General features: G+C 36.4%; 1 protein-coding gene across 6 annotated transcripts in view; it reads left to right on the top strand.

Moving 5' to 3' along the window:
• The first annotated feature begins 7 nt into the window (after nt 1–7).
• Nucleotides 8–22,350, top strand: part of USP16 (ubiquitin specific peptidase 16) — a 36,521-nt gene continuing 14,178 nt past the window's right edge. For 2 of the 6 annotated variants that reach the window (XM_069075051.1, XM_069075049.1), the window contains exons 1-9: nt 8–159; nt 7,104–7,206; nt 8,908–9,086; nt 14,549–14,652; nt 15,413–15,516; nt 18,357–18,544; nt 20,467–20,562; nt 21,310–21,440; nt 21,749–21,836. In XM_069075051.1, coding sequence (XP_068931152.1) covers nt 7,146–7,206; nt 8,908–9,086; nt 14,549–14,652; nt 15,413–15,516; nt 18,357–18,544; nt 20,467–20,562; nt 21,310–21,440; nt 21,749–21,836 — 951 coding nt within the window. In that variant the 5' untranslated portion in view covers nt 8–159; nt 7,104–7,145. Of the gene's footprint in view, nt 160–7,103; nt 7,207–8,907; nt 9,087–14,548; nt 14,653–15,412; nt 15,517–18,356; nt 18,545–20,466; nt 20,563–21,309; nt 21,441–21,748; nt 21,837–22,350 lie in introns of those variants that run through there. The other 4 variants (XM_069075050.1, XM_069075053.1, XM_069075052.1 and 1 more) reach the window with 4 other exon arrangements.

The raw sequence follows: 22,350 nt of genomic DNA, 5'->3' as shown, positions 1-22,350 counted from the left end.
TGGAAGAATTCAAGCCTTTAATTCCTATCCCATAATGCCCCTTTCCGGAAATTAATACGGGGCTCTGGGAGCAGTGCTCAAGTCGTCACTTAGAAGAGGTGGGGCCGAAGGGTAATCGCGGACTCCTTAGAGGGGCAGCTATGGGAGCAGTGTTTGTAGGTGAGTCCCGTTTCCCCTGACATGCCATCACAGCCGCTTCTCGCCCCCAGGACCGTGAGCCCTACACACGTCGCTTCCTTTTCCTTAGGCACCGGAGCTGCTCTCTCTCTTCAGGGCCCTTTCCTCCTTCCTCGAGTTCTTTGACCAACTGCAGGTTGCTCCGTCCTACTGGCTGAGCGTTCCTTCAGTTAAGGGAACTGTCCAATGAGAGAAGTCGGCGGTGGCCTCCCTTAGCGCAGTTGAGGCGACCACTGGACTTGAGACCTTGAAGTTCCACAGTTGCCGGGTGGCACCGTTTGGGTGGGTTTGGGGACTGTCGTGGGCTGCTCCAGGAGGCCACGTGGTAGGAAGAGCTTTCGTGGTCGCCCTCACGTGGTGCAAACTCGGGGAGGCGCTGGCCCTGTGCAGTGCGGAACTCCCTAGATTTGGGCCAGGTGCCGAACCTCTCCCGGCCTGCTTCTGCTCCAGATTCTGGCCTGTGATTAGACAGCCTGTCATATCCCTTCTGATTCTAAAATACTGTGATCCTACAACAACCGTGTGGCCACCACACGTAAGGAGAAGGTCATTCTCAAGAGCTAGTGATAATTCTCAAAAGAAACCTTATAATTATATTGTAAGGGAGGACAAGTTGACCGAGAGGGAGAGGAATGAAAAAGAAGAGGATGCCACACTAGACTTGTCTAACTGGTTGAGGTGTGGTATGGGTTTACTTAAGGATATAATTTACCTAAGATCTCTTCCTCTAAAACTCTCAGACTTTATGGCATTAATACGTAGATTAGATGCTGCTATATGACTTACTATGTATATTTGAAGCACTATACTTGTATGCCCTCATGATATTCTGTATAGTTCAGAAATGTACGGTATTTCTCACTCAGTATTAACTCAGAACATAACCTGGAAATAGAGAACAATAATGACTTAGGACTTTGCACTAACAATTGATATGTCTTCATTTCCCTTAAAAATGAAAGTGAATAGATTCATCAGAAATCTCTACTTTTATATTTAAAGTAAAGTGAACTTTTGAAGATGGAACTTCTGTGGTCCTCATTTCCACATAATCTCCTGTCCTCTGGCCCTCTACTCAGGATTAACTCGGAAAGCTCTTATTGTCAACATGCAACAATTAAAGTTTTTGGTGGACTAAGATATTTATGTAGTGAAAAGAGTACTGTCCTGAAATCAGGGGACCCAACTGCCGCTTATCTAGCTATGTTACCCTGTAGGAGTCACTTTGTGAAATTAAGGGATTGAATTTTTCTTCCAGTGCTAACATTTTATGGCTTTATAACTACCACAGTTAAATGAAAGGTTTAGAAGTGCAAACCCCTTCTTTCCTCCTTTTCCCACACCTGATTTTCCTCCTTCTTAATACTTCTGTCATATATCTCTGTACTTTACTCACCTGATATTGTACCTTTTCCCTAGGATATACTCTTACCATGTATTGAGTTGATCAATCCCAAATATTTATTCATCGCCTATTATATATTAATATTCTAATAGATCCTGTGAGAAAATACAAAAAAAGATAATAGAGCTTTCAATCAATCAACAAGCATTTATTATATGCCTGTTGTGTGTCAGACGCTGTGTTAGGGTTTGGGGTTACAGAGACAAAAATGAAATAGTCCTTTCTCCCAAGAAGGTTGTATTTTCTTGAGGGAGACAATGAATTCATATATAAATAGGTAAAAGACATAAATTAGACACAAAATAACTTTGAGAAGGCACTAGCAGTTGAGGAAACTAGGAAAGACTTCCTGCAGAAATCAACATTTGAGCTGAATTTTGAAGGAAGCCAAGGATTCCAAGAGTTAGATGTAAGGAAGGAGAGCATTCTAAGCATGGAGGACAGTGCATAGAGTCAGAGATGGAAGTTTGAGAATCATGTTTGAAAGAAAGCAAGTATAGGGGCAGCTAGGTGGTACAGTGAATAGAGCACCGGCCCTGGAGTCAGGAGGACCTGAGTTCAAATGCGGCCTCAGATACTTAACACGAAAACTAGCTGTGTGACCTTGGGCAAGTCACTTAACCCCAATTGCTCTACCTTCCTTCCCCAAAAAGCAAAAAAAAAAAACCCAAAACAAAAACAAGTATATTACTATGGCTGGACTGTGGAGGAAGACTAATTTGTAAGAAGACTAAAGAGGTAGGAAGAAGCCAGGTTTATAAGAGGATTGAATGCCAAACAGAACCTAGTGCTAATATGGAACAACTGGAGTTTATTTAATTGATTTGGGATGGGAGGATGACATGATCAGATTTATGCTTTAGTATGCTATGACATGGAAGATAGATTGAAATAGGGGAAATACTTGGAGGCAGGGAGACCAACAAGGCTGTTGTAATAATCCAAGTCAGTAGTAGTGAGGGCCTAAACTAGGATGGTAGCTGGGTGAATGGAGAGAAAAGGACATAGGAGATGGGGAGGTGGAATTGAGGAGTAAAAAACTGACTCAAATTTGTGAATTTGTGAGATTGGAAGTCTAATAATAATAAGTATAAGAACTAGCGTTTATATAGCACTGTAATGTTTGCAGAACACTTTCCAAATAGCATACCGCTTTGTTCTCACAAAAACCCTGGGAGGAGGTAAGTGCTAATATTATTTCTGTTTTACTGATAGAGCAACTGAGACAGATAAAGGTTATAACACCCAGGGTCACACAGCAACTGTCTGGGGTCAGATTTGAATTCCTTTCTTCCTGACTCTTAAGTCTAGCATTTTATCCTGGTACCACTTGGCTACATCAATAGTATAGAGGAGCCCTCAACGGTTAAAGGGATGTTTGGAAGAAGAATAGGTTTTTTGAAATGTATCCAAGTCAATAGATTGAAATATCTAATAGGCAGCTTGTGATGTAGGGTTGACCCTCATGAAAGCGTGCTGATATGTTGATCTGTAAAGATACGTTTATATTAGGATACACTATCCTTTGAGAGGATACAAAACAGCCGAAGACAATAAGTATATGACTTAAGTGCCAGTGTGAATTGCACAGTAAAGTGTTTCAGGAGTTCAGAGAAGCAAAAAGGCCAATGTGGACTGGAATAGTCAGAAAAGTCTTCATGGGAGATTTGTCACGTAAATCTAGTCTCAGAGGATGGGTAAAATTTGACTAGATAGAGAAGAGCAGGTGACATTTCAAACTGAAGGCATAGCAGAAGCAAAGGAATAGAGCTAACAGTAAATGTTATATTCAGGGAAAAGGTTACCTTGTTTGTATTGGAAACAACATTGTACTAGGATTTAGAAGACTAGATCCCAGGCCTGCTACTTAATTTGCTATATAACATCGCACAAGTCATAATGACCATGAGCCTCAGTTTCCCTGTATGAGTATAATGATATTTTTTATTCTTGATGTACAGAACTGGTGGGTGTGTGTGTGTGGGGGGGGTACAAATGAATATTTCCATGACTTCATTATTACCTCTATGCAGATGATTCTCAAATCTCACTGAGCCTGACTCTTTTCCCTAAATTCTATGCCTAAATTTCTAGCTGTCTGCATATGGGACATGGATATGGATATAGTTACTATTACCTCAAACTCAACGTGTCTAGAATTGAACTAATCATTTTACTCCCCCACCCCCCAAAAAAAGAACAACAACATACAAATAAAAACCCCATTTATCCAGTTTGCCTGTTTCTGCTGATACTTGTAGTGATTTTGGACAGAACAAAATTTTTGGTCTATAAGAAGCTGATTACCCAAATAAGTAGGGATGTAATAAGAGGTTAACTAGCTTCTCTGATAATCAGTTAAAAACCAAAAATCAATCTCTGTGCTAGACACTGAGTTTACACGTGCAAAATTGAGATAGCCTCTGCCTTTGGAGAGCTTATGATTTCAAATCAACATCCTCAGGTACTAAAAGAATTGGCAGATGTGAATGCTAAGCTCCTGTAAGAAATGATTGAAACATCATAGAGAATGGATGAGGTAGCTGGAAAAGGCAAATTTCTTGATTTTCAGGGCAGGAAAAGTATAGGATCCATAAACTATATAGACCAGTGAGTTTGACTTCAATTGCTAGCAAATCTGTAACATATTAAGAAGCCATGATCACAAAGAACCAGCATGACTTTAGGTAATGGGGGTGGTGGTGCTGCTGCTTATGGTAGCAGCTAGTATTTTTATAGCCCTTTAAGGTTTGCAAAGAACTTTACAAATATCTCATTTTATCCTTACAACAACCCTTGGAGCTAGGTGCTATTAGTACCCCCATTTTTTCTTTCTTTTTTGGAGGGCAGTTGGGGTTAAGTGACTTGCCCAAGGTCACATGGCTAGTTTTTGTGTTAAGTGTCTGAGGCCGAATTTGAACTCAGGTCCTCCTGACTCCAGGGCTGGTGCTCTATTCACTGTGCTACCTAGCTGCCCCTAATGCCCCTATTTTAAAGGTGAAGAAACTGAGGCAGAAAGAGAGTCACTTAAGTAACTTGCCCAGAGTCATATAGCTAAGTATCTGAGCCTGGATTTGAACTTGGATTCTCCTGTCTCCAGGTTCAGTGAGTGCTCTATTCACTTTGCCATTTAGCTCTTGAGAAACTAGGATTTATATTTTTGGAAAACACTTTACAAATGTTCTCTCATGTTATCCTCACACCAACCCTGATAGGTAGGTGCTATTAGTATTCTCATTTTATAGATGAGGAAACTGGAGCAGGCAGAGGTTAAGTGACTTGTCCAGGGTCATATAGGTAGTAAGTGTCTGAGGCCACATTTGAACTCAGAATTTCTAGATTGTTAAATTCATTCTGCTGCCTTCAGCTTTTCCTTTTTTATTTTTTCTCCCAGCAATAGACTAGTAATCCCTGCAATTAGTTTACCTGAATTTAACAAAGCATTTATTAAGTCTTTCATAGTATCCTTATAGACAAAATGGTATATTGTGAGCTAAATAGATAGTACAGTTAGGTGAATTCAGGAGTTGTTGAAAGTGAATATTATCTCTGCTTGCCTCTGTATTTACTGTAGGCATTTCCTCCTAACCCCAACGTTCCATAGTTCCTTTATTGCTACTGTATATAGAATTTTTTTAAACAACTATATATTTTTCAGTCAGCAAAAATCCTTCTCACCCTCCCATCTTAACCTTGCTTCTCCCACTAAAAACCAAAAAACAAAATCCCAGTTACAGATGTGGATAGTCAAACAAAACAAATTTCCAGTTTGACTATGTAAAAAAAAAAATGTCTTCACTCTGAGAAGGAAGTAGGTAGCATCTTTCTAGAATCATAGTTATTCATTACACTGATCGCAGTTCCCATCTAATATTTTATGCCGACCCTAAATGTATCAAAACTGTGAAGGGGAAGGCCACAATAGAAAGGATAACTGTATTTATATATTTAAGTTTACTTTATATTTTGAGGTATAAATTCACATAATGTGGGTTTATATTGAACCAGTGCACTATAGACTGCAAGTCTCAAAAAAATAAAAAAGAATTGATATCAACCATCTCTCATCTCCTTATGTCATTGCATATTTTATCCTGTGTACAGTACTTTATTTATTGTTCTCATTAAATTTCATCTTTCAGAACAATTCCTCTGCTCACAAAAGTGGTCCTAGCAGTATTTTAAATATAACAGTAAACCCTCAGATTACAGCAATAACTAGCAGGACCTTGGGACTTTGCTATAGGCAGGCTGAAGTCAGAGAGGTCCAAATTAGCACTATCATCTAGAAAGAGAGGCTGTGGGGTACCCACATGGAAAGGGAGAATGCTGCTTAGATCTTTTAGCACCACTCTTTCATTGGGTCCCAAGCAAATTGTAGCCATATGTCTCTTTCTACACGTTACTGTGATTCTAATATCCTCAAATTTTCCCACCCAGGTTATGGGGGTGGGAATGATGAACAGTCCTTAGTCTTTAAACAAGGATTGTTGTGATTGTTGTGTTGTGATTGAATTTGAGAGAGAACATAAGATCCCTTTTCACCCTTAATTGAAGAAGTAGATGAAATGACAGGATCAGGGGACCTATAGAGTGTGGGTATCCTTTTGAAATGAGAGGAGAGGGAGATGGATAATAGAGTCCAGTCTGCATTTGAATAGTGGCAGGGGGAATGGGGAGATGCAAGTGATAGAAAGGGTATGTGATCTTCTCCCACCCCTCTTTGCCATCATCCTAGACTGGCCACACATGGCATTTTGTTAGCAGCAATAATTAGTAGAATAAGAAGCTATCATGCTATTGCTCTTTTTCCTTTAATAGTCACATTCTTAGAAAAGGTTGTCTACATTATACTTTCTTCCCACTCACTTCAGTTTTTCTCAGTCCTCTTAACCTCAGAGGTTTTTTACACTATTAACCACTCCTTCCTTTTAGATAATCTTTTTTAGCTTTCATAACACAACTCTCTTGTGATTTTTTTTCTTACCTGTCTGACCATTCCTTCTCAGATTCCTTTGTTGACTCATCTGTGCCTTTTCCCCTATGCATGTGGGTATTCCCCCAAGTCCTATTCAATGCTCACTTCTTTTTACTCTCTGTATTTTCTTGGTGATCTCATCAACTCCCTTTGACCCATGGCTTTCAAGATGACTACAGCCTCTGTTTCTGGATTAGGACTCTGCTAGGGCTGGGCTCTATCCTCTCCTGTCCGTTTGGATAGGGTAGGCAGGCTTTGTTTGTTTTTGTTCCCTCTGTAATCTAGGATTTCCCAATTCTGGATAGGATGGAGCCAGACCTTTCCTTTCTCACAATCCCTGGTTTCTCCAGTTAAGATTGGGATAGATATATTATAATGAAGGATCCCTTGCTTTACAGAATGAAACCCAGAGTGTTTGAGAGCATTTTAAATGATTTGGTTTGCACATACTGTTTTAGGTTGTTTTGGTTATGTTTCTGCTTCACAAATTTGATATGTAATGTACTCACATTTTTGTTATACTAACTTTCTCTTATATTCTAGGAAATTCTTTATGCATTGTTAGGTAATCTGCAGAGTGCTAATATGGGAAAGAAACGTACAAAGGGAAAAACTGTATTGGCTGATGATGCTGCTGAAGTTTTAGGTACCGTATATTGAATTTTATTTCTTGATTGGAGGAAGTAATTTTTAAGTCCCCAAATGTAATTTTTTTTTTTTACTGCATTTCTCCACTAAAATGAAACATTAACTCTAGAAGGAAAATAGTATAACTTCATATTATATATGTATGTCTTTATAAACTATTTAAAATAATGAGTTTGGTCTAAGTTATTTTTTTTTTCCTTTTTGGAGGGGGGAAGTGTAGCGCCAATGCAATATTTACAGTGCTCACAATCATGATAAAGACCATGACTGTAAATATTGCATGATGCTCGATCACAAAATATACCAGGCTCTCCATAAAGAGGACAGAACTGAAACATTTATTTATTTTAAAAAAAAATTTTGAGGGGCTTTTTGGGGTTAAGTGACTTGCCCAAGGTCACATAGCTAGTAAGCGTTAAGTGTCTGAGGCCAAATTTGAACTCAGGTACTCCTGACTCCAGGGCTGGTGCTCCATTCACTGTGCCACCTAGGTGCCCCTGAAACATTTATTTAGACACCAGAAAACCAAATCCCCAAACCAATAAGCCCCAATTCTATCATAATAGTAAAGAAATTAACAAGCCATAATAACACTGAGAGCCACAGCATCCTTTAGCCTTCCCACAAACCAATATTAGATCAGTATTTACTAACAAACCTCTCTTATCTCCTACCCTGAGCACCTCTCTCTCCCACCATCTCACTGTGGGCTCCACTTTACCCTTCAGCAAATTCCTCTCACCACAGGCTCCATGTGACTACATTCAGTCTGTTAGGTGGCAGAGTTTATTTTCACAGCAGGGAAACTTTCTGTGGGCTCTGCTCCACCCATCAGCAAATTCCCTCTGTTACAGACTCCATATGATTACATTCAGCCTTTTAGAGGGCAGAGTTTACTTTCAAAGCAGGGAAGGTCTTCAAATTCCCCCCTAGGTTTATTAAAGGGTAGGGAGGATCTTTAGATTCCCATTCCCATTCCCATTACAGGAAGGCAGGGCAATTGGGGCTAAGTGACTTGCTTGGCCAAGGTCACACGGCTAGTAAATGTTAAGTGTCTGAGGCCAGATTTGAACTCAGGTCCTCCTGACTCTAGGGCCAGTGCTCTACTTACTGTACCACCTACCCACCCCTAAATTATTTTTTAAACATTTTAAGTGTGATAAAAGTTTTACTGTTAAAATATTCTGTATAAATAAAGTATGGTTTTTGTTATATTTAAGAACTTAAAAGGTTTTTTCTTCAAAATTTCTATATTTATTTACAAAATTTATGTATTCTACAAAATATACAGATATTCTGACACAGTTTTGGCTTATAGCATATAAAAAAGCATTTGATGATGTGCTGTGCAGTTATTTTTAGACTTATTTGCCATATTCCAGAAAGGAAGTTTTGAAGCCTGAGTTTGAATTTCTTGTATATGTGATTGACATTTCATTTTTCATCCAAGTATTTCTTTTTTTTTTTTGGAAGGGGGAAGTCTGTGCAATTAGGGTTAAGTGACTTGCCCAAGGTCACATGGCTAGCAAGTGTTAAGTGTCTGAGGCTGGATTTGAACTCAGGTCCTCCTGACTCCAGGGCTGGTGCTCTATTCACTGTGCCACCTAGCCACTCCCTGTGATTGACATTTCAAAAGCAAAGTTGCTGTTAACAAAATATCTCTGCTCTTTAATGTTTCTCCTTTTTTTTTTTTTAACAGAACCTATGTGCAGACATATTCGAAAAGGATTAGAACAAAGTAATTTGAAAAAGTCTTTGATGAATGTGCAATGGAACGTTTGCCAAGAATGCAAGACTGACAACAGAACAAAAGATAAACCTGAGGGGGAGAATGAAGAAAATCCTTCAATCTGGCTGTGTCTTAAATGTGGCCATCAGGTATTGTTTTGGTTTTGTTTAAGAGGTAGCATGGTGTAGTGGAGTTAGGAAACTTTGGTTCAAATCTGCCTTAAAATTGTGTGATCATGTTCCCTTCACCTCTGACAGTCTTAGTGTTGTCATCTGTAAATTGGAGATTATAATTCTTGTACTGTCTAACCTACAAGGTTGTTGTAAAGAAAATTCCTTACCACTTTTAAAGTGTCATATAAATATGAATTATGTGGCAAATAAAAATAATAAAGGTAAACAGATCTACAAGGCTTTGAGCAAAATCATTTTATTAACAGACTCATATAATTGTTAACAAAGTAAGTCAGACTGACAATCTCAGTGAAGCCAGAAACTCCAATGAGAAGGAGGGTACCCTCTTTATCAATTGACAGCAGAGAAAGGGTCTTGATAGGAAGGGAGAAAAATTGATAGGTTATAGAATTATAATTGACTGTACTAAGAAAGATTGACTGGCATTCATGTGAGGCTAATTACTGCCCTTCTGTGACTTTAGGAATATTCATTGTTTTATGGGACCCATCTGTATCTTGTAGTCTTTGCTAGATCACATCTATATGACTTGGTATATCTTCATGGAAGAGATATAAACTCCCCTAATTGTACAAGGACAGGCAGAGACAGATGATATATCTTTTGGTGATGGTACCAAGTTAACTTGTAGGGCTTAAAGGGCTACCTGTATGAGAGATAACAATTTTCCTTTTCATTATAACTTGAAACTAACTCAGAGGGGAAGATAAATTCCTGAGCTCAACTCAAGGACATAGAAAGATAACTTTAGGAATCAAAGTAGTATTAATTTAATTTTCTTCAATTATTATTTAATGTGGAGATGCAATCTTTTTTTGAAATGAACCAAAGAGATATTTCCCTAAAAATAGAACAAAGTGACTTAGTTTTTAAAAGAAGATGAAGAAGCTGAAGTTGGAGTTGTTAATGAGCCTTGGACTTCATTATTGTTTTCATGATCACTGTACAGGTCAACATGGATCATTTGTATTTATGAGCTTCTTAAAAACTTTCAGTAGTACTGTGCTCCCTTGGAGTTTTGAGGTTCTGAGCACAGGTTTTTTTTTTTTTAAATTCACTTTTAATATCATGAAATAAAACTACACAAGCTTTACAAATGTACCATTTATTACTTGAAGGCACAAACTATATGTTTCCCTACAACTCTTTTATAATTCCATGTAAAGTTTCATCTTTTGATTCAGGGCAGCATCTCTACATCCTTTCTTTTAAAGAAATTAACATCAAAATTAGTTTCCCCTCTTAAGATGCTCTATTGAACTATTAGGCTATTCACCTTAGCTTAAGTCAAGAGATTTTCAGCCTTTTGGGGAATTGCTAAACAAATCGTGGAATATGAATGTAATGGAATACCATTGTCCCAATAGAAATGACAAAGTGGACAATTTAAAGGAAACTCGGGAAACCTTTGAACTGATGCAGAGTGAAGTTAGCAGAAATAGAACAATTTATGTAGTAATACCATCATAGAGATTTTTCTCTTTGATAACAAAACTTGAAAGACTTTAGAACTCAATTCTAATGCAGTGATAAAGCATGAGTCTATAACAGTGCTTCTTACTGTGGGTCATGATCCCGTATGGAGTTGCATAACTGAATGTGGGGATCATGAGAAATTTAGCAACAATAAAAGGTTTCTGAATGCACAAAGACTAAAAATTAATTCAAAATTGAATGTGTAATGAATGAATCTGAGGTGTTTTTGGCAGCACTTACCTATGTTGTATTGCATGACTTCATTGCAGCCTTGGTTGTGATCATACAACATGTGTACTTTACACTGTGCATGCCATCACACCATGCAACACCAATGAACTCTGCCAGAAACACTTTGGCTCAGATTTGAGACTATTGTTTTTAATAAATGGTAAAATTATACGTATAACAAAGAATTGTTTTAAAAAAAAATTTCTTTATGATTTATTATCATTAAATGTTTGATTTGTATGCCTGTTTTATATACCTATATACCTGAGATCACATAAAAATTTCTTGAACAGAAAGGGGTCACAAGTGGAAAAACTTTTAAGAAGCACTGGTCTAGAAGACTGAAAAGAAAACATGCTATTCATATCCTTCCAGAGAAGTGATGAACTTAAAATTCTGCCTGAAATATCCATTCAGGCATGGCTAATGTGGGATTTTTTTTTTAACTTAAATTTTTTGCTGGATGAAGCATGATAAGAGTTTTATTTTTGTTTCATGAGGAGCAGTAAGGGAATAGATTATAAATACATGCAAAAATAAATAAATGCTGGCTGGGTGGCGCAGTGAATAGAGCATTGGCCCTGGAGTCTGGAGGACCTGAGTTCAAATTTGGCCTCAGACAGCTGACAGTTAACTAGCTGCATGACATTGGGCAAGTCATTTAACCCCCACTGCCTTGCCTTCCCTCCTCCAAAAAAATACTCAAAATCCCTACAGATTAGAGAAATGCAAATTATTACCAATTTCCAGAGGAAGAAATCCAGGCTATCAATAGTAATATTAAAAAATACTTGGAGCAGCTAGGTGGCACAATAAATAGAGCATCAGCCCTGGAATCAGGAGGACCTGAGTTCAAATCCGACCTCAGATACTAAACATTTACTAGCCGTGTGATCTTGGGCAAGTCACTTAACCCCAATTGCCAATCCTCCCCCCTCCAAAAAAAAATTAATTCTGATAGTTTTAATCCTATTCTCAAAAATCATCATTGACTCCTTATTTCTTCTAGGACTGGAGTTCTTAACCTGGAGTTCGTGAACTTGTTTCAAAAATTTTGATATCTATATTTCATTATAATTGGTTTCCTTTGTAATCCTATGTATTTTACAAATTTAAAATTTTATTCTGAGAAGAATTCTCTAATGCTTCACCAAGCTGCCAAAGGGATTCATAACCCAAAAAAAGTTGGGAACTCCTGCTGTAGGATGAAATACACAAACTTTTTAAGTTGGTATTTAATCTTTCAAAATATGGCTCTCACCTAGCTTTCAGTACTTTTTTCATATCATTCCTTTTCATGTACTTTGTTCTAGCCAGACTTATCAACTAGTTGTTCTTTAAATTTCACATTCTTTTTTTTTCTTTTAATTAATTTATTTACTTTTAGTTTACAACATTCAGTTCCACAATCTCTTGAGTTCCAAATTTTCTCCCCCTTCCTCTCCTCCCCTCTCACTCCCCATAGTGGCATGTAATCAAATATAGGTTCTACAAATACTTTCATGTTGAATTTTAGTCATATTGTAAAGGATTATAACCAACAGGCTGAACAGTGAGAAAGAAGGGATAAAACAAAACATAACACAAACAAGAGAGAGCAAATAGTTTGCTTTAGTCTGCAGACTCTAGTTCTTTCTCTGGATGTGGATATCCCTTTTCATCATGAGTCTTTTGTAGTTGTCTTCTAACTTTGTATTGGCTGAGAGGAGCCCAGTCTATCGAAGTTAGTTGTCACGCATACAATACAACAGTCTGTAATTGTGTACAAAGTTCACCTGGTTCTGCTCTCCTCACTCAGCATCAGTTTATATAAGTCTCTCCAAGTTATTATGAAGTCTGTCTGCCCCTCATTTCTTATAGCACAGAAGTATTCCATTACATTCATATACCACATCTTGTTTAACCATTCCTGAATTGATGGGCATCCCCTTGATTTCCAATTTATTGCTACCACATATAGAGCTGCTATAAATATTTTTGTATATACGGGTCTTTTTCCCACTTCTGTGATTTCTTTGGGATACAGCCCCAGAAGTGGTATTGCTGGGTCAAAAGGTATGTATTTTTTATAGCCCTTGGGGCATAGTTCCAGATTACTCTCCAGAATGGTTGGATTAGTTCACAACTCCACCAACAATGCATTAGTATTTCATAAATTTGACATTCTAACTCCTCTCTCTCTTCATTTGTACATAGTGGCTTCCATGCCTGGAATGTAAGTATACCCTACTTACCTCTACCTCTTAGGATTCCAAATTCCCACACTACTCGAGTGCCAGATCTTCTGTAATTCTTTTCTAATTAAATCCTGATTCCCAGAGGCTGATTCCCTCCTCAGATCAATATACCTTGTATTAGTTCTTTAATGCTTATAGGCTTCCTCTCAGTAGAATATAAGATCCTTAAGGACAAGAACAATTTCATTTTTGTCTTTGAATCACCAGTACTTATCTTAGTGCTTTGTAATATTGTTATTGAGTCATTTCAGTCATGACCAACTCTCAGTGGTCACGTTTGGGATTTTCTTGGCAAAGACACTGGAGTGGTTTGCCATTTCCTTTTCCAATTCATTTTACAAAGGAGGAAACTGACGACAGGGTTAAGTGACTTGCCCAGAGGCATACACAGCTAGTGTCTGAGACTGGTTTTGAACTCAGGTCTTTCTCATTCCATGCCCAGTGCTATTATATCCACTGTTCCACCTAGCTGCCTCAGGGTTAAGTCATTTATCCAGGGTCACATAGTGTCTGAGGCCTGATTTGAAGTCATGAAAAAGAGTCTTCCTGATGGCCTGGCACTCTATCCACTCAGCCACCTAGCTTCCAAGCTTTGTGTATAGTGGGTACTTAATATTTATTGCCTTGAATTGAAAAGTTTAAGTGAAAGGTAAGGATGACTTAAACTAAGGTTAGGATGGAATGGAAAGAGGGAATGGTTGTGAGAAATACTTTTAGAACATGACATATTTTATAAATCTCTACATATATAAACATATAAAGCACATGTTTTTATATATGTGTATACATAAATAAAATGAACTCAATAGTCAGCAATATGCATGAACATTTCCACAAAATACAGAAAAAGAGGATTGTATTTAAAGCCATTGATCCTAGTACATGCAGCTTGTTTTTTCATTACATACTAAATTTAACCTAAGTATCAAAACCTGCCTGCTTTCTTATGTCCTCTCTTTCCTGTGATTTTAAAAAGTATTTCATTGACCCTCTTTTCTTTCTTTTTTTATCATTATTCCTCCCTACAACCCTTCCCCCCCCAAAATAAATCTTTCTTTATAACAAGTGAGGATATATCTGACTTTTTCTTAATTACCTTCTTCTTCAAACTTGAATTTTGGCCTTAATTATTTTGAAGACTCTTAAGTTTTAATAAAGAATTGAAGTATTAACATTCTTTTTTTTTTCCTTTTGGAGGGCAGTTGGGGTTAAGTAACTTGCCCAAGGTTACACGGCTAGGGGTGTGTGTGTGTGTGTGTGTGTGTGTGTGTGTGTGTGTGTGTGTTAAGTGTCTGAGGCCGAACCGAACTTGGGTCCTCCTGACTCTGGGGCCAGAGCTTTACTCACTGCACCACCTAACCACCCTAACTAACATTCACTTTTTTAAAGCAGTAAGTCATCTTTTCCTTGTTCATGTTAGGTTGTGAATTCTTCCATAAACTTTTATAATTTTAAGCTTCTTACTTTCATTAGGGTTGTGGCAGAGATTCTCAAGAACAGCATGCTCTCAAGCATTATGACACACCAAGATCAGAACCCCATTGTTTGGTGCTTAATTTGTACAACTGGAGTGTGTGGTGAGTTTGGGGAACTGTTGAATACATTTGATTGCAAAAGACTTTGAACTAGTGAGGACAGATATATTTGAAATTAAGCAGTTAAATTTGTGCAAAATATATTTCAGGAAGGTAGGTTATATAGTAGTTTCTGATGGTGTTCTAGTTAATGATAGTATATTTTCCTACTTTGCAGAAAAATGTTAGGAAATATCATTGTTTTTTATTATATAGTTCTATATACCAAAGTGACCACAATTCAGTATAAAAATGCAGAGATACTGAGAATAAATGACCATTTCAACAATATCCTTGCAAGGAAACAAACATAAGTTATATTGTATTCTAATGTATTCGGGTGCATAGTATGATATTTTAAAGTATTTCTTTGACCAAGGCCTTTCAAATAGGATTCACCTGACATAAAGATCTGGTAAATATGTTGATGTTGAACTTTACCTTGAAATTGGTTTATATAAAACTCATTAACATTTTTCCTTTCAAATCATCATTCCACTTATAGGTTAAGTTTGAATTTTTGTTGATATTAGACTGTTTTTGAAATCTTGCCTAACTTGATAATAGAAGCTTTATTCAAGATGTACAGAATTCTAAAGAAAAAATTTGCTTATGTGATATGACAAAAAAGCGTTTTATTTTTTTTATAAGATTTGACATCTAAAGTTAATGTCTTAATTCTAAGACCTATGAGGTTTGGTTTTTTGTTTTATTTTGTTTTGGTTTTGGTCATTGTTTTCTTCTGGTACTTTTTGGGAGGCAGGTGTTACTTGTGTGATGAGGAGGTCCAATATAGCAGCTCAAGTCGATTGGGTCAACTTGTGGATTATATTAGAAAACAAACCAATGTCAAAACTCCAAGACCAGGTAAAGTCTTGTAGTGGATATATATATATATTTTTAATATTGCTCTACACTTAAGCAGATTGGTGAATCTTATGTATAAGATTTAGATCTAACTCTTTATCACTAAATATCGAATTCTAATTATGTGGGACTCTCATTATAATATAGTCTTTAGCATCCATGCTGTGGGGTGTACAGGGTTATAATTATCTCATGTGAAAAAAATGCTCTTCTCTTAATATCCAAAAGACTTATGCAGAGAAGTACCTTATCCAGAATAACATCCAAAAGTACCTTATGCAGAATTTGCTAGGTCCTGTTAAAAATCAGACTGTAAATGGTGATATTACAAAGTACCAATTAATTCATTGGAATGACATGTTTTCCTTGTATTCATGTTCACTGTTCTCTGGTTCATCTTCATTTCAGATGTCATTGTATTTTAATGAGTACAGAAATGCTAAATATGTTAAAATATGAGGCCACTGCAGAAGTTTGCCTTGTATTGTTTTTTCAGTATTTTAACAATAAAATAATGTTAATGGTATATTGAGACTGCAAGTGCCATCTTTGGTGAATATGTTATTGAACTGTTATTTTAATTTGCATTTGAGTTGTAAAGTTAAGATGACCTTGAAATTGTCTTGGAATTTTTTGTTCTGCTGCCTTCCCTTTGCTAATCCACAGAAATGGTTTTTGGACTAGTTGCACTTTAAAATTTTTCTTTTGTGTCTGCATTCTTTACCATTTTTCAAGAAGAGCTTTGCCCATTTGTAAAGAATGAAAAGGAATAGAATCACAATTTTACACGTGTCTTCCCTACAGTGTCAAAACTAGTGCTTGCATCAATTTAACAAGTTTCCCTCAACAAATTAAAAATAAATAAATAAAAATTACTCCCATTTACATAGCACTTCTTACAGACTTTGTGATGTAAGCTGAAGAGTCATGTAAACCAAAAAAATATCTCAAGTCCAAGAGACATGTCAGAACTGTATTTATTACAAGAGAAATAAACATGCACGTGGGACTCCTATACAAAGTACAAAGGCATTCACAATCTAGGCAGAAGCTTGAATATTTATGTTACAGAAAGGAGAAGTCTCATGGGTAGAGTGGGGCTTCTTCCCTTTCAGAAGAGGAGTGGCATAGGAGGAAGAAGGAAGCAGGAGGAGTGGGGGAACAGGAGTAAGTAGGAAGGCAAAAGCAGCATTCTTTTCCCTTGGGAAGTGCTAGATTATGAGGATATGATGGTCTGCTGTACAAGGATCTCAGCTGTACATCAGTCTGGTGTCGAGTGACTGGCACCTGTCTTGTAGCTAGTTCTGCCCTCAAGGACAAACAGACCCTTAGGGGTTGAAATTAAATCAGCATGGGAAGGGATGGGGCAAGTGGGACTTCATCCTTGACTCATTCTGGCTCCTGCGTACCCCAGGTCCAGTGTTTCTGGAAAATATGGCAACTCGAGAAGACAGGTTAAGTTGGCTCCAGGGCAGTAGGCAGCACTGTTTTAATCATTGGAGATACAGAGATATTAAATGGTACAATCTTGCCCTTAAATTGCTTATGATCTAATGGAGGGTATTATGTGACATGTTCACAGATAGGTGTGCTACAAGGTAGAATGTGATAAATACAATAAAAGCGATCCAGACAAAGTTATGCAGGAAAATTTGAGGAAGTAGGTACATAGTTCCCTCATTTACATCTGAGAACTTTAGGTAAGGTAGGAGGTGTCACCTGAGCTAGGTCTTGAAGAAAGATGAAGATTTCAACAACCATATATGAATAAAACATGTGGGATGGTCTGCATGAATGTATAGATTGTTAAAAGACAAGATGGAGTAACAGTAGCTATGATGGAAGAATTAGAAAGTAAATGTCAAGGAGGAGGAATGGTGTGAAATGTTGCAGAGAGGTCTAAAGAAAATAAGAATTGAGGAAAGGCCACTGAATTGGTCTACTTGGTGACTTTAATAGAAGAGGTTTAGAAGCTACATTAGGAAGGAGTTGAAGAATAAAAGTTAGTACCATTTATTAAGTGCCTACTATGTGTCAGGCACTGTGCTAAGCATAGGGCATGCAAATAAGGAAAATAAAGACAGCCCCTGCCCTCAAACAGCTTACAGCCTAATGGGGAAAGACAATACAGAAAAAGAAATTGAAAGGGAGAAAGGTCTTGGCTGCTCGCTGGTGTCCTGCACAGGGCCAAGAAGTTCATATAGACAAAAACAAGCAGAGCAGCTGATGGAAAATGAAGAGAGAAAATGAAGAAATGCAATCATCAAATTTAGAGCTCTCTTTTTAGAAATTGAATAGTGAAGGAGTAGAATTGTATAAGACTATAGTAGGATCAAGTGAAGGTTTCTTTTTGTTTAAACTTATTGGTAAGCAATGATAAAGAATCTAGAAGAAAAAAAGGGATTGAAGATGAGAGAGGAGGGCAGAGGAAGTCTAATTTGTCTTCTGATAATAAAGCAAAGGAGAAGATGGGGAGAGACAGAGAGATTTTGAAGTAGATGGGGGAGCTCATTATATGTGGCCTCAGTATAATGAAGAAGAGGCCACCTACTAAAAGAAGGGTGTAGATTGGGAGCTTAATGAAAGGTCTGGAACAGCCCTACTGAGATTGTAGTAGGGCATCAGAAATACATAAAAGGAGCTATTGAAAACTCTCAATTCATTTATATTTGACATAATCTGTCAATAAATTCTGTAATTCTATAAATAAAAAAATAAATAAAATCAGGTTGGTCCAGATTGAATTGTAGTGTTAAAATTTACAAGCATAGCTACATTCTCATTAATCCTTTATGTGATAATAAATGTTTTACACTTTGCTTAAACCTTTTTTTTTTTAGCATCAAAAGATCAAGAGAAAACTGAAATTGAAAACAAAAAATTAGAAAAAGACAGCAAAAATGAACAGGAGAGAGAGAAAAAGGAAAATGTGACTAAAGAAAATTCTCCACTGAATTCTTCTATTCAAGTGACTGTGAAAGGACTCAGTAATTTGGGGAATACATGTTTCTTTAATGCAGTTATGCAGGTGATCAAGTGTTAATTATTCATCCTTATGCTTCTCACCATTTTATAGGACTTGTTTATTAAAATGCCTAAGAATTTTATAAAATATTTTGATGGGGGGTGGCCAGGTGGCTCGGCGAGTAAGAGCACCGGCTCCAGTGTTGGGATGACCTGGATCGAATCCTGGGCTCAGATACTCAGCACCACACCCAGAAACAACTGGCCGTGTAACCTTGAGCAAGTTACTTAACCCCAATTGCTTAAAAAAAAAAAATTAAAAAAAAATATTTTGATGGATCGCATGAGATAAATTAATGAAATGTTTTACTTTTCTATAACTTCTAGATCTTTGATATCATGTCTATGTATTTACTCTTCAAGAGTGCAAATCACAACCCAAATCACTTGCAGTGATCTCCCAAAAATCATCAAGAGAGGGCTTATTCAAGATCCTGGGGACCTTCTTTGTCCAGATATTTTGATATTACTTAGGTATTAATAAAGTTCCCAGGATATTCATCTTTGCTCTTAATACATGGATAGCCACCTCCTTTCTCAGTCACACATCCCTAATTAGTTCTATGCTGCTTCTGGTGCTCAGGTTTTGACAGTTTGCTCCAATTTGTGTGTTTCTTCCATTGCCCTTTTGGCAAGTTACTGCTTGGATTCAGAGATTGGTCTTCTGTGATTTATATAGCCAGGTAGCATAGTTGGAAGAAATTTTTTTTTCTTTAAGAGAGTCTGCTTGGTAGTATACAGCTAGCTCAGAATCAGGAAATCTTGGCTTTATCAAGCTCCCCTGTTGACATGTACTGATCCTCAGCAAGTCACTTTTAACTTCTTAGTATTCTAGGTAACTTTCTAAGACTGTATTATAGAACAGTTCCTGAGCAGTATTTGGTGGTCAAAATTTCTTTATCAAGAGCTCCATACACCAAACTCCAAATTGAAGTAAAAATTGAAAGTGAAATAAAAATTTTGAGCTTACCATTTAATTTTAATTAATTAGAAACTAAATGGGGCAGCTAGGTGGAGCAGTGAATAGGAGTCAGGAGGACCTGAGTTCAAATCTGGCCTCAGACACTTAACACTTACTAGCCATGTGACCTTGGGCAAGTCACTTAACCCCAATTGCCCAGCCTCCTCTCCCCCACAAAAAAAAGAGAAAAAAATTAATTAGAAACTAAAAATAAATGTTGGAGTAAGAGGTAAAAATTGATATTTATGCGAGAAAGAATTACATGCTTGTTAAGATCAGTGTAATATTTTAAATTGATGTTATGTTAATTAGATTATAAACTAATAAACATTTATTTTTACCTATTGATAAGTGAGCCATAAATTACTTTGAGAGTTTTTAATTTGTACCCTTCTGTTATTATTAAATCATGCAAAGTCAGTTTATATTTATTGGTATTTTAATACAAATGTAAAAGCTGGACATATTCAGGAAATTGGATGCTACCCTGAGAAAAATTTTTCCAAATTATTTTATTGGTGGGATGTTGACTATTGAACAAATTGGAAAAAAACTTAACTGGAAAACAAAGTTCTTAGGAAGATTTTCAAATTTATAATTCCTGAGCCTAAATTCGAAAGGGTATCTATATGCCTTAAGGTTAATAAATTGCTTCTGTTTGAAAGTAGAATATAATTATTATATACTAATATAACTCTGATTTCAAGAAAGAAATACATTTGTAACACTCTGACATGGCAATGTACCTGTACCTAATGGAGCTTTTGCCAGTTTAGAAATAAAGTTACTATACATTTTTAGAGGTATACTTCTTCTGTTGTTTTTCTTTTACAATTTACCTTCCCCAAGTCTAAAACTGTAATGAGAAAAGAAACCCTAATCTTTTATTGCTTTCTGTTTGTTTCATTTCATACTTTTCATCCAAAGTAATTTGTTTTCCTTTTTCTTTCCCCATCCATTTCCAGAATTTGTCACAGACTCTAGTACTAAGAGAACTATTAAAGGAAGTAAAAATGTCTGGAATGATAGTGAAAATTGAACCACCTGATTTATCCCTAACTGTATGTATTTTTATTTATGTTTATGATGAGAATTTTCTTTCTTTGAAGTAAATAATTGTCTTCTAAGATTAAAAGATATTTTTGTATAAGTGTTCAGTATGATGTTCTTGGTTCCTAAGTTCATAATATTTACAGGTTAATAAAACTGATTAAATAATTATGAAACCCTTTTTCATAATTTTTAAGAGTTGTATATATATTATTATTTTATGCATCTGTTTACCTACATATTTTATTCTAGAGAATGCTACTGACACAAATATCTTGGCAGGCATTGCAAAAAATGTGTTTGCATAAATAAAAAGAAATTTTATTTTATTACCCTTAGTTTATTTTGTTTTAATTTATGCATTTTGAACCCATCCGTCTATAAGTGGAAATAAACACTTTTAAAACTGAAAATTGTGAAGATGAACACCACATAAAACTGAAAGGCCAGAAAATAGCATTAATTAAAAGTGAACAAATTGTAAAATAAGGAAACAATATGATGGAGTGAGTGGAAAGAGAATTTGGCTTATAGTCAGAGGACAACAGAGGTTTTGAATCCTGCCTCTGACAACTTACCACCTGTATGACTTGTAAGCAAATTTCTTTCTGCATCTAAATTTCCTCATCTATAAAGTAAAGGTGTGGGATTAGATGGGCTCCATGGTCTCCTCTGTTTCTTTGTTATTTTAAATGTTTTAAATAGATAATTATCCTTAATGTTGATTGAAAAAAGCAATTTTTATTTTTTGTATTCAGGAACCTCTAGAAGTAAATCTTGAGCCTCCAGGTCCTCTCACTTCAGCCATGTGCCAATTTCTTAATGAGATGCATGAAACCCAAAGGGGAATTGTGACACCTAAAGAGCTATTTTCTCAGGTCTGTAAAAAGTGAGTACCTGTTCAGATTGTATATTGAACCACAAATAGGACACTGCCTATAACACATTTTTGCTTAGGATTAACACAGAAAAGATCTGATTGTATATTCTGTTAGGTGAGCAAATAGATATTCTATGATTTTTCTTGTATCCTCAAAATAGTAAGTAGAAATTAGGTCTTCTAAAGAAGATATCAGATTAAATGGGAGTTAAAATAAACTGGAAAGACTCCAAAATTAGAAATGTGATTATTGGGATTTTGTAAATGTGCTTCATATTTTAGTAGTTTTTACCTTTTTTTTTTTTAAAAATAAATAGAGCAGTGCGATTTAAAGGTTCTCAGCAGCAAGATAGTCAGGAACTGCTTCGGTATCTACTGGATGGGATGAGAGCAGAAGAAATCCAGGTAAATCTATCATTGTAAAATTTGTTTTTTATAGTCTGATCATTTATTTATCATTGACTTAGTAATAGAATTTTAAGGCTGGTAATGAATGAATGAATAAAACATTTATTAAGTGCTTACTGTGTAGAAGTACTTGGTTAAGTCCTGTGAATACAAAGAGACAGCTCTTGCTCTCCAGGAACTCTCCTTCTAATGGGGAGACAACATATGGAAGGTTTCAGCTGCAAGGTGTGGGAAAGGTCCCATAGTCTTTAAGATGCAGTGGCAAAGTAGATGGTAATGTTTCTTTAATGTTGTTTCCACTGATAAAATCATAGCTGTTTGTGATATTGAAGCATTTGACAGTGCCAAGGAATTTGGTGAGAACTTTTTTTTCTGGGTCTTGAGTAGTATGGTTGTAGCACAGTTGTCTCCACTGGGGGGTTGCTTCCCAAGCTGATGAAAATAGGTTAGAAGTATTGTTATTGCCAAGACTCTTGGATTCAGAGTCCTGGATTATGTCCATCAGAGTCTG

The sequence above is a fragment of the Petaurus breviceps genome, unplaced genomic scaffold, assembly GCF_028583685.1.
Source record: "Petaurus breviceps papuanus isolate PSGF00001 unplaced genomic scaffold, PetGlider_PUasm1.0 90897, whole genome shotgun sequence".
Taxonomy (NCBI): Eukaryota; Metazoa; Chordata; class Mammalia; order Diprotodontia; family Petauridae; genus Petaurus; species Petaurus breviceps.
The sequence above is the reverse complement of the archived record's forward strand: the minus strand, read 5'-3'. Positions and strand labels throughout refer to the sequence as shown.